This window comes from Phocoena sinus, chromosome 13, assembly GCF_008692025.1.
Source record: "Phocoena sinus isolate mPhoSin1 chromosome 13, mPhoSin1.pri, whole genome shotgun sequence".
NCBI classification, from domain to species: Eukaryota; Metazoa; Chordata; class Mammalia; order Artiodactyla; family Phocoenidae; genus Phocoena; species Phocoena sinus.
Window position 1 is genome coordinate 29,811,486 of NC_045775.1, and position 16,015 is coordinate 29,827,500.

At 39.3% G+C, this 16,015-nt stretch overlaps 1 protein-coding gene across 5 annotated transcripts in view; it reads right to left on the bottom strand.

Moving 5' to 3' along the window:
* The window catches only part of EIF2AK2 (eukaryotic translation initiation factor 2 alpha kinase 2), a 39,774-nt gene that overhangs the window by 20,737 nt on the left and 3,022 nt on the right, over window positions 1-16,015 (bottom strand). For 4 of the 5 annotated variants that reach the window (XR_004352967.1, XM_032653437.1, XM_032653436.1 and 1 more), the window contains exons 2-10: window positions 11,696-11,830; window positions 11,222-11,342; window positions 9,148-9,296; window positions 7,254-7,377; window positions 6,818-6,894; window positions 6,553-6,649; window positions 4,953-4,987; window positions 3,361-3,426; window positions 1,638-1,760 (exon numbers count right to left, since the gene is read on the bottom strand). Coding sequence is in view for 4 of the 5 variants with exons in the window: in XM_032653437.1 (XP_032509328.1) it covers window positions 1,638-1,760; window positions 3,361-3,426; window positions 4,953-4,987; window positions 6,553-6,649; window positions 6,818-6,894; window positions 7,254-7,377; window positions 9,148-9,296; window positions 11,222-11,342; window positions 11,696-11,814 (911 nt within the window). In the remaining variant the exon portion in view is untranslated. The remainder of the gene's footprint in view (window positions 1-1,637; window positions 1,761-3,360; window positions 3,427-4,952; window positions 4,988-6,552; window positions 6,650-6,817; window positions 6,895-7,253; window positions 7,378-9,147; window positions 9,297-11,221; window positions 11,343-11,695; window positions 11,831-16,015) is intronic. The other variant, XM_032653438.1, reaches the window with a different exon arrangement.

Sequence of the window (16,015 nt, forward strand, 5' to 3'; positions counted from 1 at the left end):
ATTTCTTCATTGCTGAACATTTTGTTTGCTCTAATTTCTCACTGCTATAAATGACATTGTGATTGTGATTTTTTATCTTCTTGAATAGCTTTTCCCATAATCTGGGTAATATCCTTGGAATAGGTTCCCAGATAGGAAATCCATGGGTCAAAGCATCTAAACATTTTTATGGCTCTAGATTAATATCTCCAAGTGTATTTTTCACCAATTTATGTTTTACCAATTTATGAAGCCACTAGAAATGTCCAAGACATTGCACCCTTATCATAATTAACTATGACCATTAAAAAAGATGTTAGGGGAGAGAAGGAACAACCGTAGTTCATTTCTGTTAAGCAAAACGATGAAGAACGAAAAAGCCTTGTTTTGATGCCGAGTAGGTATGAAGGTATTTCAACTGCAAGGCTTTCTGTCCATGGGACAGAAAGTAGGTTGGTTTAACTGGATGAAGAGCACCTGGGACACCATGCCTGCTTCTCCTTTGCTCATGTCATTTTCCTTCACCCATATCCCTTTTCCATCTCTTTCTCTAGTCCTTGAGGGATCAGTCTGGCCAAGTTACAAATAGTTAACAACTGCCAGAAAACAACAAGCAAGACTGGTGAACATGTGATTTAAGACCTGCTCCCTCTGTGTTTTCCTTCCTGAAGGAGTTCTGCTATCCAGTAATTGGAGTGGGGTGGGGCTTGGGAAGGGCACAGATAATACGTAAGACAAACGTGCGAAGCACTGGTATATAGTGGGAACACAGCAGACTGGTATTCCAGAGGATGAGCTCTAAATCTCCACCTTGTTACCACAGTAGATAGTGTCCAATATGGTCATCATGAATTCCTTCTCTCCACATACTTGCATCCACTCCTCAGAGTAAGAGGCAGTCTATTTGCCCTCCCCTCGAGCTGCTCTTAGTGACTTTGTTTAACCAATATAATGTGGAACTTCCAAGACTGCTCCCTCCTGGGATGAGTTGCTCTGGGACAGTCCTCAGAACCCAACAACTAAGCTGTGAAAAGCCAAGACCACATAAAGGGGCCATGTGGAGGTGCTCTGGTTAACAAGTGCCAGTGGGACTTGTAGCCACAGCCAGCATCACTGCTAGCCATGTGAGAGAGCCATCTCCGATGTCCAGCCTTGTCAAGCTCCTAACTGCAAATGCATGAAGAATGGCCCAGATGAGCACAATCAACTCATAGGACCACTAGAGATAGTAATAACTAGGTGTTTTTAAGCCACGACATTTTGGAGTGGTGGATTATGCAATAATAGACAACAAACACCCACTAGCTTTTACCTTTGTCAAATCAGTTCATATCTTTGGATCTCAGTCCCCTCATCTGTTAAGGAGATGAAACTACAAAATCTCGAAGGTCATCTTAAGCTAAATGATTTTATAACTTTAGTTTTCATCGAGACAGCCTCAAAAGGATGATCAGTGGTATATCCATTTTTTAACTGAAGTAACCACGGTAAAGTGAGATCATTTCAGAGTAAGCCAAGCTCCTCATGGTAGAATGACATTTTTAAGGAGGACTACAAAATAATAATAATACGCTAGCGCAGAAGAGAGATACATAAAAAAGAATAGTTGCAGGTTCAAAACACCTTCCCATTCAAAAAAATAAAATATTACTACTTACTCGTTATTATATTTAACACATTTAATAACATAAGTCTTCTCATCGATTTTGTGTTTGGCTTTGAAAACTTGGCCAAATCCACCTGCGTCAATTGGTGTTATTTCTGTAAAATCTCTGATAAACCTTGAAAGATGAACGTTACTGTTATTCTGAGGTTCAGGGTTCGCTGCTCCCCACTCCCACCCTCCCACTTTCCCTTAACAGCACTGGTGAAATGGACTGTCTAATAAGCAGGACTCTCCTCTTCTGAATAAGAAGGATCCACTTCACAGAAATTCTTGAATTGCAAAGCATAGGTCTTCCCTCTTCCCATCCCAACATAACAGATCACCCCTGAGAGTCAGTCACCTTCTGGTTAAACAAAAGCCATGGTAAAGAATCTTATCCCAAGTATAAAACTTTAGAAAACAGTGCCACACTGTGTTCCCCGGCTACCACCAAGCTGTTACAAGAGAAATGAGCACATGCTCTGAGCCTGCCTACGTTGGCAACTCCTTGGGTTTCCCCTCTCCCTCATGCCCCACATTCCATCATTAACCCTGCCAATTCTCCTTCTAAAACACACCTGCTGGTGTCTGCCCACCTTTTCCCTGCAGTCCAAACTTCCATCAGACTCCCGCAGAACTTTGTTCACTGGACACTCCACTTCCCCTCCTTCCTCCACTCCAATCCGTGATCCACAAAGCAACCAGTGTGATAAACACTAAGTCTGATCACGTCTGTTTATTGCCTAGATCCTCCCATAGCCCACCCCTGCATTCAGCAAAGCCCAGAAAGTCCTTGCATGGGCTACAAGTGGCCACCTGTTTGGCCCTGCCTCCCTCTCCAGCTGGTCTCGTGGCCCCGGGCCCTTGCTCACTGCCCTCCCAGCACACGGCCTTGTCTCCGCTCCTCCGACGTTCACATCACCTTTCCCACCTTCACCTTCCCACATGCTCTTCTGCAGAAGCTCAGGGCCTCCCCACAAATGTGACCCCAGAGAAAGCCTTGCCTCACCCCTCACTCTACATCCAAGGGTTCTGCTTTCATTTCTAACCATGTCATGGCTTTTCCTTCAGACCTCTGACTACGGTTTGTAATTACAGACTTTTTCATGTAATCATCATCCCCTCAAAACTCCAGGAGGGCAGGAGCTGTTTCTATTTGTTCCTGCTATAAATCCAATGTCCAGCACAGTGCCAGGTATATATTAGGTACTTATTAAATATTTGGTGATTCTTTATTATTTTTTAAGCTTATATTCAATGTCCCCCTGTTGCAAATAGGCCTCCTTTGTTTTAGATACTTTATATAAAGCCCAAACACATGATCTACCACAAAAGCAACCCCTTTTCAAAGGGAAATCTGCTATGGAGCTGGAAAATGGAATACAGATCCAAGTGGATCTACTGTGATTCCTGCAGGAGTACTTTTGTTGAAAAAAAAAAAAATCACTGGTTTATAGAAATATTTGCTTTCAATATTAAAACCTTCCATAGATGTCAGAGAAATCCACCTGAGTATCACACAGATCTACACTTACCACATTCCATTTGGATACATCTAAATTGTGTTCCTCCAAGAGACAATGATCCTTTGTGGGCCTGATTGTGCTAAAACAATTAAACAGTTCAGGTAGAAATATAATTTAACCTGCCTGATGTTCAACAGTCCCTTAAGAAACTTTTATCAGAGGAGCAAATGTATCCTTAAACAAATTCTTTTTCACAGTTTTCCCTCTTACCTGGAGTCCACAGTATACATGCTTTCTTTACTCTTCACAGGAGAGTCAAATCTAGGTGCCAAAGATCTAAAAGTTAACAGAAGCCCGTAAACTCAAAACTGAAATCAAATGTAACTTGTTTATATTAGTAGGTTTCACGTCGCACTAGGCTTTTTATATATATATATATTTTTGCAGTACGCGGGCCTCTCACTGTTGTGGCCTCTCCCGTTGCGGAGCACAGGCTCCTGACACGCAGGCTAAGCAGCCATGGCTCACGGGCCCAGCCGCTCTGTGGCATGTGGGATCCTCCCGGACGGGGGCACGAACCTGTATCCCTTGCATTGGCAGGCGGACTCTCAACCACTGCGCCACCAAGGAAGCCCTGGCTTTTTATATTTTGAGTCAACTATTAGAATAATGAGGTAGCAAATACTAACCTTTTTCTTTAGAAACAATATGGTTCTCTGTCCTCTATTTTTCGCTCCTTTCTTGGTTCCTCTTTTGGCCTTAACACATTCATTGTCAGCATGCCGCTGGCCTCTCTTTATCTACCTCTAGACTCAAAACCTCAGGAAATATATCTCTTTGAACTCTCATCCTGGTTGTGTTTCCTTTGACTTTTATTCCTTGCTGGTGGTAAGCCTCCTACAACTGGAAGTTCAAATACCACCTAAAACTAAACAAATACAAACTGCTATCTCTCCCCTAAGCCGTCAAGTCTTCAACTCCCTTAACGGCATCAGTGCCATGACTCGTCAGCAACTCATCCAGAAGGAACAATCTTTGTATCCTTTTTCCTTTGCATCTTCTTTACCCAGTTCTGTAACTCAGTTCCCTCAAGTCACGTCTACTCTTCCTTTACAGTCTGTCTCACAAATGCTCCTCCTTCCTCCTCCCTGACACTAGAACCACGACTGACAGCCTGATCATCTCACACGCAGGCCTCTCCCATCTTCATTCAAATACCCGCATCAGGCATCATCTCTCTGCAAACATCACCTATTGTTTGGAATGTACTGGTGCCTTATAATGGCTCCTGCTGCCATCTCACTCTCACTGCTGACTACACTGACATCCTTGCTTTTCTTTTCAGTTCAATAAACCAAGTCATCATAATTTACATAACATTTGGTCTTTTTTTTTCTTCCCCAAGTTATGATACCATTGCTACACACACCTGTGGGATCTTAGTTCCCCCACCAGGGATTGAACCTAGGCTCCCGTAGTGAAAGCACAGAGTCTTAACCACTGGACCGCCACAGAATTCCCATTATGCACTTCTCGTGAAAACATCTCTGCAAACCCATTTCCTCTGTCAGCCTCGTCCAAAATAATGCCCTTAATCAATTACTCGACCAAGAGCCCCATAGGCCTTTATGTCTACAGTGTAGTGTGTGCATATGTTCAAAGATTTCTCCACGTATTTAAAAGTATTGCTTGTAGATTTCAAGATTTCAGTGAGCCTTAATTATGCTTTCTACTCTGAAACTCCACTCAAATAAGGGCATATAATACTCTACAAATACTGAAGACTTAATAAATAAGGCTAATAAACTAAGTCTGAAATAAAACTACATTTCAAAACATGTTCAATGCATAATGATACTCACCTCTTCACCTTTCTAGGATTATTTCCGGAACTGTTCTATAATAAAAGAAAATGGAGAATATCCATAGTTTCAGATGATTAAATTAAGTATCTTGCTTTTCTTGCCATCCTTTCTCCTGTATATCTAGATGGTCCTTTGATCACATTTCTTTGTCCTTAGATCAACAACCTCATCAATTTGTATGCTCTCACTAAGCCCTGCTTTCACTGCACTTGGCTATATCAAAGTTCTCACCGATTTTAGCAAAGTTCTCACCGATTTTTAGACAGATATGGCAGGAAGGTCAAAAAAGACAAATTGTAGGACATGTTCCGCAGAAGCACTGATTCTCCAGGTATAGAATATGGCCTCCTAGGTGATCCTCTGGCCAGCAGATCTTAGCAAGAAGGTGTGCATCACAATCACTCACACTGCTAGTAAAGACACAAGTGTGGCCCAGAGATCTAGCTTAAAATATTTTCATTTTTAGGACAAATTAATAATTTAATTTTAACATTTAGCCAAAAAAGGAGTCTTTGATATAGCTCTCAAAAATTAATATCATATAGCTCTTCTTCACTCATATTCACTTTCATTCTGTTAGGTTTTGTGGTTTTTTACCAATTTTAATATGCTGACACAGACTGCGAACACCAGACTAAGATTTCTTGAGCTCATATCACCTGCCAGCCTCAGTTTTGCACAGTGACTACATTATGATAAATTCAGACATTCTGTTCATGGACAATATTGTTTCCAGTATCTTCTATTACAAACAATTTTGCAAAGAACATGCTTATACATGTTTCTATATGCACACATACCCACGTTTCTCTAGAAGATGTACCTAGGAACAGAACTGTTTGGTGGTACAGCTGGCACACCCTCAAGTCTACCACATGTTGCCAAATTGCTCTCTAAGAGGGCTGTACCAATTTATACATCCACCAGCAGCACATAATAGTTATAACAGCAACAGAGCTGTGCTAACACTTAGGATAACCAGACTCAAATGGATGGTTTTAAAATGGTATCTAACTGTTGTTTTGATTTGCATTTTCCTGATTATTATGAAGTAAAGCATCTTTTCATACTTTGTCTGTTGCCCATTTGGGTATTGCTTCTCTGAACTGTCTGTTCAGCTCTTTTGTACATTTTTTTACTGAGTTGCTTATCTTTTTCTTATTGATTTGCTTGTAGTTCTTTATAAATAGGATAACTTTGATAAACACTAATCATCACCACAAGAACTATCTGATTTTTAAGTTTAGTTTTTAAGTTTAGTTCTAGTTTTTTAAAACAGAAGCAGAACTCTGTTCATAAAACTTTTAAGTACTATCCAATTGACAGAAGAGCTGAAGCCAGATCATAGAAAATATATGAAAATACAAAGGTGAGTAGGGGGAGAAAGATGAGAGTGAAGAATAGAAGAATTTTGCATGTGAAGAATGGGAGTTAATAAAGAAAGGAGAGAGTGAAAAGGCTGCAAAATATTTTGATTTAGTAAGAGCACATGAGAAAAAAATAGAAAAATTATGGTTGGGTACTGGAGGTCATTTTTAAATGGAGAAACACAAAGGAAAATAAGATTAACTAGGAAGCATAGAGATTAATACTATACCTCTGGAGATTGGAAAGACTTGTCTAATGTGTCACTGTTATCATTGCTTTCCGCTTCACTTGTTGAGGAGTCATTTTCAGGTGGTGATTCAGAAGCACTAGAAGAAAAGGGGACAACTATTAGTTTATGAATTTTGCCTATTTTTTGTTGATCAGTAATTGCTTTTTCTAAATTCTCCTTAAACATTAAACATTTTCATAAATATTTGCTCTTTCAGGACACAATTTGAATCTGCTAAATAACACAACCGTTTCTCCACACTTACGATGTGTTTGTCACTGAAGAGTTGCTTTGGACATCACCACACACATTATTGAAACAACCAGAGGAGGCATCAGCTTTCTGAAAGATTTAAGTGCAACTAAATTACCTCTCCATGGTGACTCAATCTCTGGGAACCAACTACCACATTTATTTCCCCACATTTACCAAACTCACAGCCATAAAGAATTATGGGGTTAATACATTTTTTATGGATGTTTGATCTGGATTTAAAAACACAACCCTGAGTTGTCAACAGAACCGTTGACAACTGGGGCCTCGTGGTCCCATGGTTCATGGCTCATTTTGGGGACACAGAATGGAGGAATCCTTTTGCTATGTGATTGGCTGTCTTGGCATCATCTAAACATCATCTAACCTCAAATCAACTTCAGAGAGAATTTTAAAATATAAAAATTAAATCCAAAGGCAGTACATACCATTAAATTTTCTGACTGTATCTTTTCATAAGCCACTTTAGCAGCCAACTGTTTTGCCTCCTGTTTAGTGGAACCTATACCAATACCATATTCATCCTGTCCAATTTTGCATTTATAATGAAATCTAGGAGAAATGATAAACAGTATTAACCCAAATACCAAAAAACAGTAAATCTAACTCATGATTCAGAAAAAAAAAAACACATTAACAAAGGCATAATATAACACTAATTTAATAGGTGGCTTCATAGTTCATTTCTTCTTTAATTTAAACCTTCAATGAGATGGCTGACCAGTTTGCCAGAATAACCAGGATTGGCTAACATCTCAGCTTGCATTTTCCAGGCAACTTCTCTTTGTTGCTTCATTGAAAGATCTGGCATTAAGGTACCAAGTGGTGATTTTTTAAAATTCCCCAAAAGTCAAAAGACATGGAGGCAAAGAAGGAAGACAGATCCAATAAATTTTTCAGAGATGTTCAACTGGAAAGAAAAAGCCAGTAGAGGAAGTGGGGCTTCTACAGGAGAAATAATAAGGTTAGAGTGTTTTTGTAGGAGATGGGCAAAGCATCCCTAACTTCAGCTCTAACTTTAGCATTTTCTGCCCCCTGCTCATGTACACAAACACCTAAGAAAATCCTCACAGTGCAAAAGCCCCATGCTGAAGTCACCCCCTCCTCATATGAGCTGTAAGGATGCTTGCGGTTAGGCAAGGATCCTTGGACAATGATATAAGAACTTATCATGGAGTTACCATGCAGTGCTACAGAATTATTCCAGTATGACTTGTCACAGAGGGAAACACACCCTACCAGGGTGAGTCTTCCCCGCTAGGCTCTGAAGGGAAAGTTAGGGAGTTGGGCTTAGTGACTGGATCATTTCTAGGGCTCCTATTTTTCTCCAGCACTCCCTAAATAGAATTCTCTCTTTCAGCGATCGAATGTTAAAGCCCTTAATTCAAAGAAACCAAACAGGTGAGCTGCGGGAAAATAAAACAGCCTCTTAATTTATTGAGATTGACTCACAGAATTCACTTTTGAATATTTCACTCCAATGAATCCTATCACATTTTTCTCTTCCTAGTTCTGGCCTAAAATCCATCAGGGTGAAAAGTACAGCATCCATAGCTGAGTCAATTCTGAGGACAGTATCCTAAAGTGGTTGTTTGGACTATCTGCCATTTAGATATTTTTTCCTTCTCCCTCATTTAACTGGTTGGTTGTAGCTGAGAAACAATCTCCCTCATGCTCATTTGCTTTCTGCTTTTCCCAGTTCAAATAGATTCTTCTTCCTCACGTCCAAAGTCTTAGCTCACTGGTGACGTTCTCAATATCTCTGACTGACGCTCTCATCTGTCCCCCTCATCACATCCCTCAAATCCTGGTCTCCGCACAGTCCAGGGTGAAAGCCCATTCCTTCTAATACATGGTATTTGTTTAGAGAGTGACATCAGTTAATCAAATCTGAAGGGCAAACACCTGGACAAACAGCTCTACTCTGACAAGGGTGGAAAGAGAGTCATTCCACACGTGTGGCAGAGATGTTTTCACACAGCGACTGCCACTGTGACCTCAGGGATGAGAAGATTTTCACAACCCTGCAGCAGGGGCACCCCACCCACTCTTAGGCTTCCTGCAGACTAAACCATCCAGATATACCTCAGAAATAAAGGATTCCTCAGATTTGATCAATTATGGGATATGGGTCCCAAGTCTTCAGCAATTAAGCATTTCAATATTTTAATTACAAAGATGTCCCATTGCTTGTAAGTCATATAAAACCTTTTCTGCAGAACATACCAAAAAGGACAGATATTTCCAGAAAATTAGACATGAAAATAAGCCTGTTCTGTTGCTTAGATACAATGAAACAGAAGGAAAAGCACGACATCTCACTTATCGGGCCCACTGTCCCTCGATTCACATTCTTCATAAATTACAGATAGGTTTTTCTTCTGGGCAATCGTATTAACACGGCCTATGTAATTCTCAATGGGTGGTACTTCTGAAGGATCTCCTGTCTGCAGTGATGAAGGACTAGCGGCCTAAAAGAAAGAAATGTTTTGTTTAATATAGATGATAACCAAAATTTATTTTGTCTAATAAAATTACTATTTTTTGTCTAATAAAATTACTAAATGAATAATTTGAAAGACCACTTCGAGTTTATGGATTTCCCTACTATAATACTTTAATAAAAGTATAAGTATATGTCTTCCTCTGCCAGAAAAAACCCACAAGGATAAATTTTAACAGGAGAAAAGAAATCAGCCATTTCCCTTTTATAGTTTCATAAAGAAAAACAAAATAAGTCAATTTTCTTGTTTATCCGGTAAAACTCTATAACATTTTCTGGTTTGCTGTGCCCTTTGTAAATCTCAAAGAACAAGACAACAAATACCAAAGTAAAGTTATATCCTGGATCACAACTTCATAGGAAACATGAACATAATAGCATTACTCCTTCCATTGTTATCTGTCCCTTTTAAAATTCTTAATCTGACAAAATCTTGTCCAAAGTTTTTCTACTTTGTTAACTTTGTCAAAGAACTTTTGATTCTACTTAACTTCTATATTATTTCTTTGGTTTTTTTCACATTAATTTCTGCCCTTATTGTTATCACTGTCTTTCTTCTGCTTTTTTGTGGGGAAAGGTATTCTACTGTTCCTTTTCTAACTTTTTTTTTTTTTGGCGGTACGCTGGCCTCTCACTGTCATGGCCTCTCCCGTTGCGTAGCACAGGCTCCGGACGGGCAGGCTCAGCGGCCATGGCTCACGGGCCCAGCCGCTCCGCGGCATATGGGATCTTCCTGGACCGGGGCACGAACCCGTGTCCCCTGCATCGGCAGGCGGACTCTCAACCACTGCGCCACCAGGGAAGCCCCCTTTTCTAACTTCTTGACTTGGTTTTCTGGCTCTTTAACAATTTATGAGTTTGTGGTTTTTGCCTGATTTACTTTTCTCAATTTTGATTAGAAGGGTGACACCTTTAACTTAGATTTTTTTTTTAATTAAAGAAAAAAAAATTTTTTTTTCTTTTCTTTTTGGCTGCGGCACATGGCATGAGGGATGTTAGTTCTCAGGCCAGGGACTCAGCCTGTGCCCCCTGCTGTGGAAGCACGGAGTCTTAACCACTGGACCGCCAGGGAAGTCCCTTCAAGTAAGATTTTTCAAGAAAATATCTTGAATACTAAAATTTTTCAAGATTTTCAAAATCTGAGAATGATCCACTTTTGTCCCACATGTAAAATGACTTCTTGTCTCATTTTACAGCTGCTGCTCCAATGTCTCCTAGTTTTTAATGGTGCTGTGAACAGCATTTTTTTTTTCATTTTTACATTTTATATAATTTTTTCTGCCTAGATGCTCATAGGTTTCTTTCTTGACCCCTGGAGCTCAGTACTTTCACAAGGGCTGATGTTGTTCTTGGTGGTTCTGTATTTTTCTGTATCTGTTTAGTTGCTGGGTTGTTTTAATCTGCAGCCAGGTCTTTCTTTATTTCAGAAATGCTTTCTACTGAAGTCTCTTCAGATAGCTTTTTCTGTACTAGTTACTCTGTTCTAATCTTCAGGGATACCAATTATACATATGTTGGTTTTTCATCATCTGCCCTCCATATAGATCATTCTCCTCATGGTCACTTCTATCTCTGTCCTTTTTCACTGCATTCCCTCAATTAGGTGGAGGAGCTCCTTCCAGAACCTGTTAGCTCATTTCTCACTGTTTCCTTAGAGTATGTCACTGCTGCTGGCACTCTAAATAGTATTGTCCCATTTTGCCCACTCTTCCATAGGTGTACCTCTCATTCAGGGTTCTACAGAAATGGGGCCAGGAAAAATACTGAATGAAACTTTGAAAGCAAAAGAAGTTGTAAATTTCTTTATTCTGCATGTGAGTATTTTCTCACAGAGAAAAATACCATAGATATTTCTGAGTTCCCTTTCACTAGGAAAAAAAGGTAATTACTCACCTTCTGTTCTTTACTAATTATTTCAAAAGCTAATTTGGCTGCAGCATTTCTGGCTTCCTTCTTTGATCTACCTTCAGCCTTTGGAAATTCTTTGCCATCTATTATGACTTGATAGGTAAACCTAATTACAAAGAAAAATTCACAAAATATTATAAAATTCATGCATTATCTAACAACAAGTATTCTGATCACCACTGCTTCCTATGACTACCTTTGAAAATTTTAACCTATGTTCCACATAAAATTCAAGCAGTCACCCCCAAACAGCAAAATAGCATATCATCTTGAAGCATGGAAAGGCTTAAACGCTCTTTTTTCTCTGGAGTCCTCTGCAGTTACCACTTTACATCAAGAAGACAGTACTCTCTGGCAACTTTGCTCTCAAGCTAAAGAATTGACTTCAAAATTGTGCCAGAGCTGCCATTCTCCCAGTTTATATTTTCTAGGGATATACCCTTTTTTATAGCAACTTACCTTAAGTTATGTGGAGGTCCTGTCTTAGACAGTTCCTGATACTTAAGTACTGCAGTGTTCTTTTGTTGGTACTTATTAAGTTCTTCTATATAGAAACATGGTGAACGACCACTGGCCATTTTTTCCTACAGTAACCTACAATAAGAGAGATGTTTGAAAGAGGTGATACACTCAGAACATACTTAATCTAATTATCCCAGTCTAGTTTAAGAGACAAAACAGGATAAGATGACTCTCCTTTATACAACTCATCTCAGTCCCACATAAACCCAGAGAAAACTTATTACAAAATCTTTCTTTCTCTCTCAAGGACTACACAATCAAGCTAATTTCTCCAAGATTTTCTACTTTCAAAACTCAACTGGCCAAAAAAAGGCTGGAGGTCCTTCTCTGTAACTTTTCTTTCTGCTTCCACTGAGTGTCAAGTGCAAGTCTGTCCACCTGCTTGAGAAGTTAAAAGCCTGCAAGAGTAGAATTATAATTATTTATGTTGAGAAGAAAAAGGTTGAGAGTATATATAAAGTTTATAAAATCATGAAGGATTTAGCTGTATGGACATTGATTCTTCTATGAAATCCCCAAAAATCCCCCCTTTGAAATTGTCAGAAGTCAGTTTTAGGACAATTTACTTGGCAGGCAAATTATGCCCCTGTTTATGGTTCTCACTGGAGCAAGATAGTAGCAATGATTTAAATTACAAACAAAATCTAAAAAATATAGAATCTAAATATAAGAGCCAAAGCTATAAAACTTTAGAAGGAAACATAAGGGTGAATCTTCACAACCTTATATTTGGCAATGGAATCTTAGATATGACAGCAAAAGCACAGCAACAAAAGAATACATAGATAAATTGGGCCTCATCAAAATTAAAAATGTTTATATATCAGAGGACACTATGAAGAAAATGAAAAGACAATCTACAGAAAGGAATTTTTATAAATAATATATTTGATAAAGACCTAGGATCCAGAATATATAAAGAACTTTTACAGCTCAACAACAAAAAGAGTTAAAAAATTAAAAATAGGCAAAGGACTTGAACAGACATTTCTCCAAAGAAGATATACAAATAGCCAACAAGCACATGAAAAGATGTTCAATATCATTACTTATTAGACAAATGCAAATCAAAACCACAACTAGATACTATTTCACACCCACTAGGCTGGTAATAATAATATTAATAATACAGAAAATAAATGGTGAGGGTATAGAGAAATTGGAAACCTCATATATTGCTGATGGGAATGTAAAGTAGTGCAGCCTCTATGGAAAAGAATTTGGTGGTTCCTCAAAAAGTTAAACTTAGAGTTACCATATGAGCCATCAATTTCACTACTTTGGTGTATACCCAAAGAACTGAAAAACAGGTTTTGAAATACTTATGCAGGAATATTCATAGCAGCACTATTCACAATAACCCAGAAGTGGAAACAAATCAGATATCTATCAACTGATGAAGGGTAAACAAAGTGCTCTATATCCACACATGGGATCTTATGCAGCCATAAAAAGAATAAAGTATTGAAACATGCTACAACAGAGCTACATGTCAAAAACATGCTAAATGAAAGAAGTCAGACATAAAAGGTCACATAGCATATGATTCCATTTATGTGGAACATCCAGAAAAGGTAAATCCATAGGCAGGAAGCGGACCCTGTTGATCTCTCGTTTCTTATTAGAAAGCTCTTTTGATTTTCCTTCTTCCATGGTCACTCTTTCTAACACTCCTTAATCTTCACAGCCTTTAAATGCTGAAGTTTCCCCAAGGCTTGGTCCAAAGACGCTATTCTCTTCACTCTATACTTTCTCCTCAAGGTAATTTCTCTCATGACCATGATTTCAAAGATCATCTATTTGTCATTAACTCTAAAGTTTATACATAATTTATGAACCTCTTACTGAGTTTCAGATCTCTCTATCCAACCTCTCCACTTGGACAACTTGAATGACTTTTAAACTCAAAAGATCCAAAATTGCATTTTTAATCTTCCCTCAAGCTGGTTTGGAGTTTCCTTTCTCAGAAAATGACTCCACTGTGCATCCATGTCTGAAATCCGTGAACCTGGGAGGCATTCTTGACATGTCCTTTCCCTACCTTCTGATCTATACCTAAGTCCTGTCCTCCAAATCCTTCTACTTCTCAATGACGTCTATAGCCACCATCCTGGTTCAAGCCATCACCATCTCACTCCTGGACTGCTACAAGAACGTCAGAACCAATTCCTCACAGCCGCTGCAATTCCTTCTCTACACTGCAGCCATCATGATTTTTTTAAACTTTTTTTCATTGTCGTAAAATATACATAACATGAAGTTTACCCTTTTTACCCTTTTTACGTGTACAATTCATGGGCAAAAAGCATTTTCACAATGTTGTAAAGCCACCACCGCAATCCATCTCCAAAACTCTTTACATCTCCCCAAACAGAAAGTCTATACCCATTAAACAATAAACATTTCCCTTCCCCCTCAGCCCCTGGTAACCACCATTCTATTTTCTATGCCTATGAATTTGCCTATTCTAAGTACCTCATATAAGTGGCATCATACAGTATTTGTCCTTTTGTGTCTGGTTATTTCACTTAGCTAATGTCGTCAAGGTTCATTCATGTTGTAGCACGTATCAGAATTTCCTTCCTTTTTAAGGCTGAATAATATTCCACTGTATGAATATCCCACACTTTGTTTATCCAGTCATCTGTTGATGAACACTTGAGTTACTCCAACCTTTTGACTATTGTGTGTAATACTGATATGAACATTGTTGTACAAATATCTGTTCAAATCCCTACTTTCAAATCTTTTGAGTGTATACCTACAAGTGCAATTGCTGAATCAGATGGTAATTTTATGTTTAACTTTATGAGGAATTGCCAAATTATTTTCCACAGTGGCTGCACCATTTTGTATTTCTACCAGCAGCGCACAAGGGTTCCAATTTCTCCACATCCTCACCAACAGCTGCTATTTTCCATTTTTAAAAGAGTCACATCATAACCTTTTTAAAACATCAATTCAATCATGCAGCCCCCACAAACCACCAAAATTGTTCTTGTCAAGGTTACCAATGGCTTCTCCATCTCTAAAATTAGTAGTCAGTAGTCAGTTCTCAGCCCCTGTCTACTTGACACATAACCAGCATGTGACACGGCTGCTCATTCCTTTCTCCCTCCTTATTCCTTTGCTTGGACACCCAAGACACCACCTTCTCCTGGTTTCTCTCCTTCCTCACAAGATATTCCTTCTCTGTCTCCTTTCCTTGTTCCTCATCATCATCCTTTCTTTTAAATATTATAGTGTGTCAAGGTCCAGGTCTCAGATCTCTCTGCTCTACTTACACTCATTCCCCTGATGACCCCCTTGAGGCTTGTGGCTTTAAATTCCACCTACACAGAGATAGTTCTCAAAAGAACGCCTCCCCCACTGACTCTTTCCTGGCTCCCAACTGCTTCTGTCCAACACGCTCGCTCCCTCCTGAAGTGCTCTGGAGTCTGCTTTGCCTGGTTAACTCCTGCTTCCTATAGATCTCAGCTCAAACGTTACTTCCCAGACACCCTAGAAGAGGTCCTGGTTTGATGCTCTATCATAGCCCTTGTCTCCTTTATTACAATTGCTAATTTAACCAACTGTCTTCCAAAAGAGACCATGAGCTATAAGAGGGGACAGGCTTATAATAGGTGCTTAATAGTGAATAAATGAATACCAAAATATCTGCAGATCTCCCGTACCTCCATGACTTGTAACATGCTTTTCTCTCTGTTTGGAACGCAACAGCTGCAACCTCTATCTACCAGGAAATTCCCACTCATCTGTGAGGATCAATACATCCTTCTTTGATGCTGAGAGAGCAGCTAGTACCCCTCCACGGGCCTGCCACCCACCTTGCTCAGCTCCCATCATAGTCGAGACTGCTTTTTAAACCAGTTAGTGAGCTCTCTGGGGAGCTAGTTCTATGTCTTACTCATCTTTGTATAACTGACACCCTGTGACAAGTGGTAAATGATGAACACTTGGATAGTATATAGGTAAATGACAGAATGATTCATTAAAATTAAGTACTCCACTTTAAACCTCCTCACCGTCTCCCTTTTCTTCATCTGCTGTTTTCTTTGCATCCTTACTTCATTCATTCGGTAAATGCTTAGTAAGTGTCAGGCACCGTTCTGATGCGGGGTATACAGATGTGTACTAGACAAGTCAAGCCCCTACCTGCATTCCACTGAAGAAAGAAAGAAGATGACCAAGTCCAGAAACAAGTAACAGGAGGGGATAACAGTTGGCTGGAAGTGCTACAATGAAATGAAATAGGGC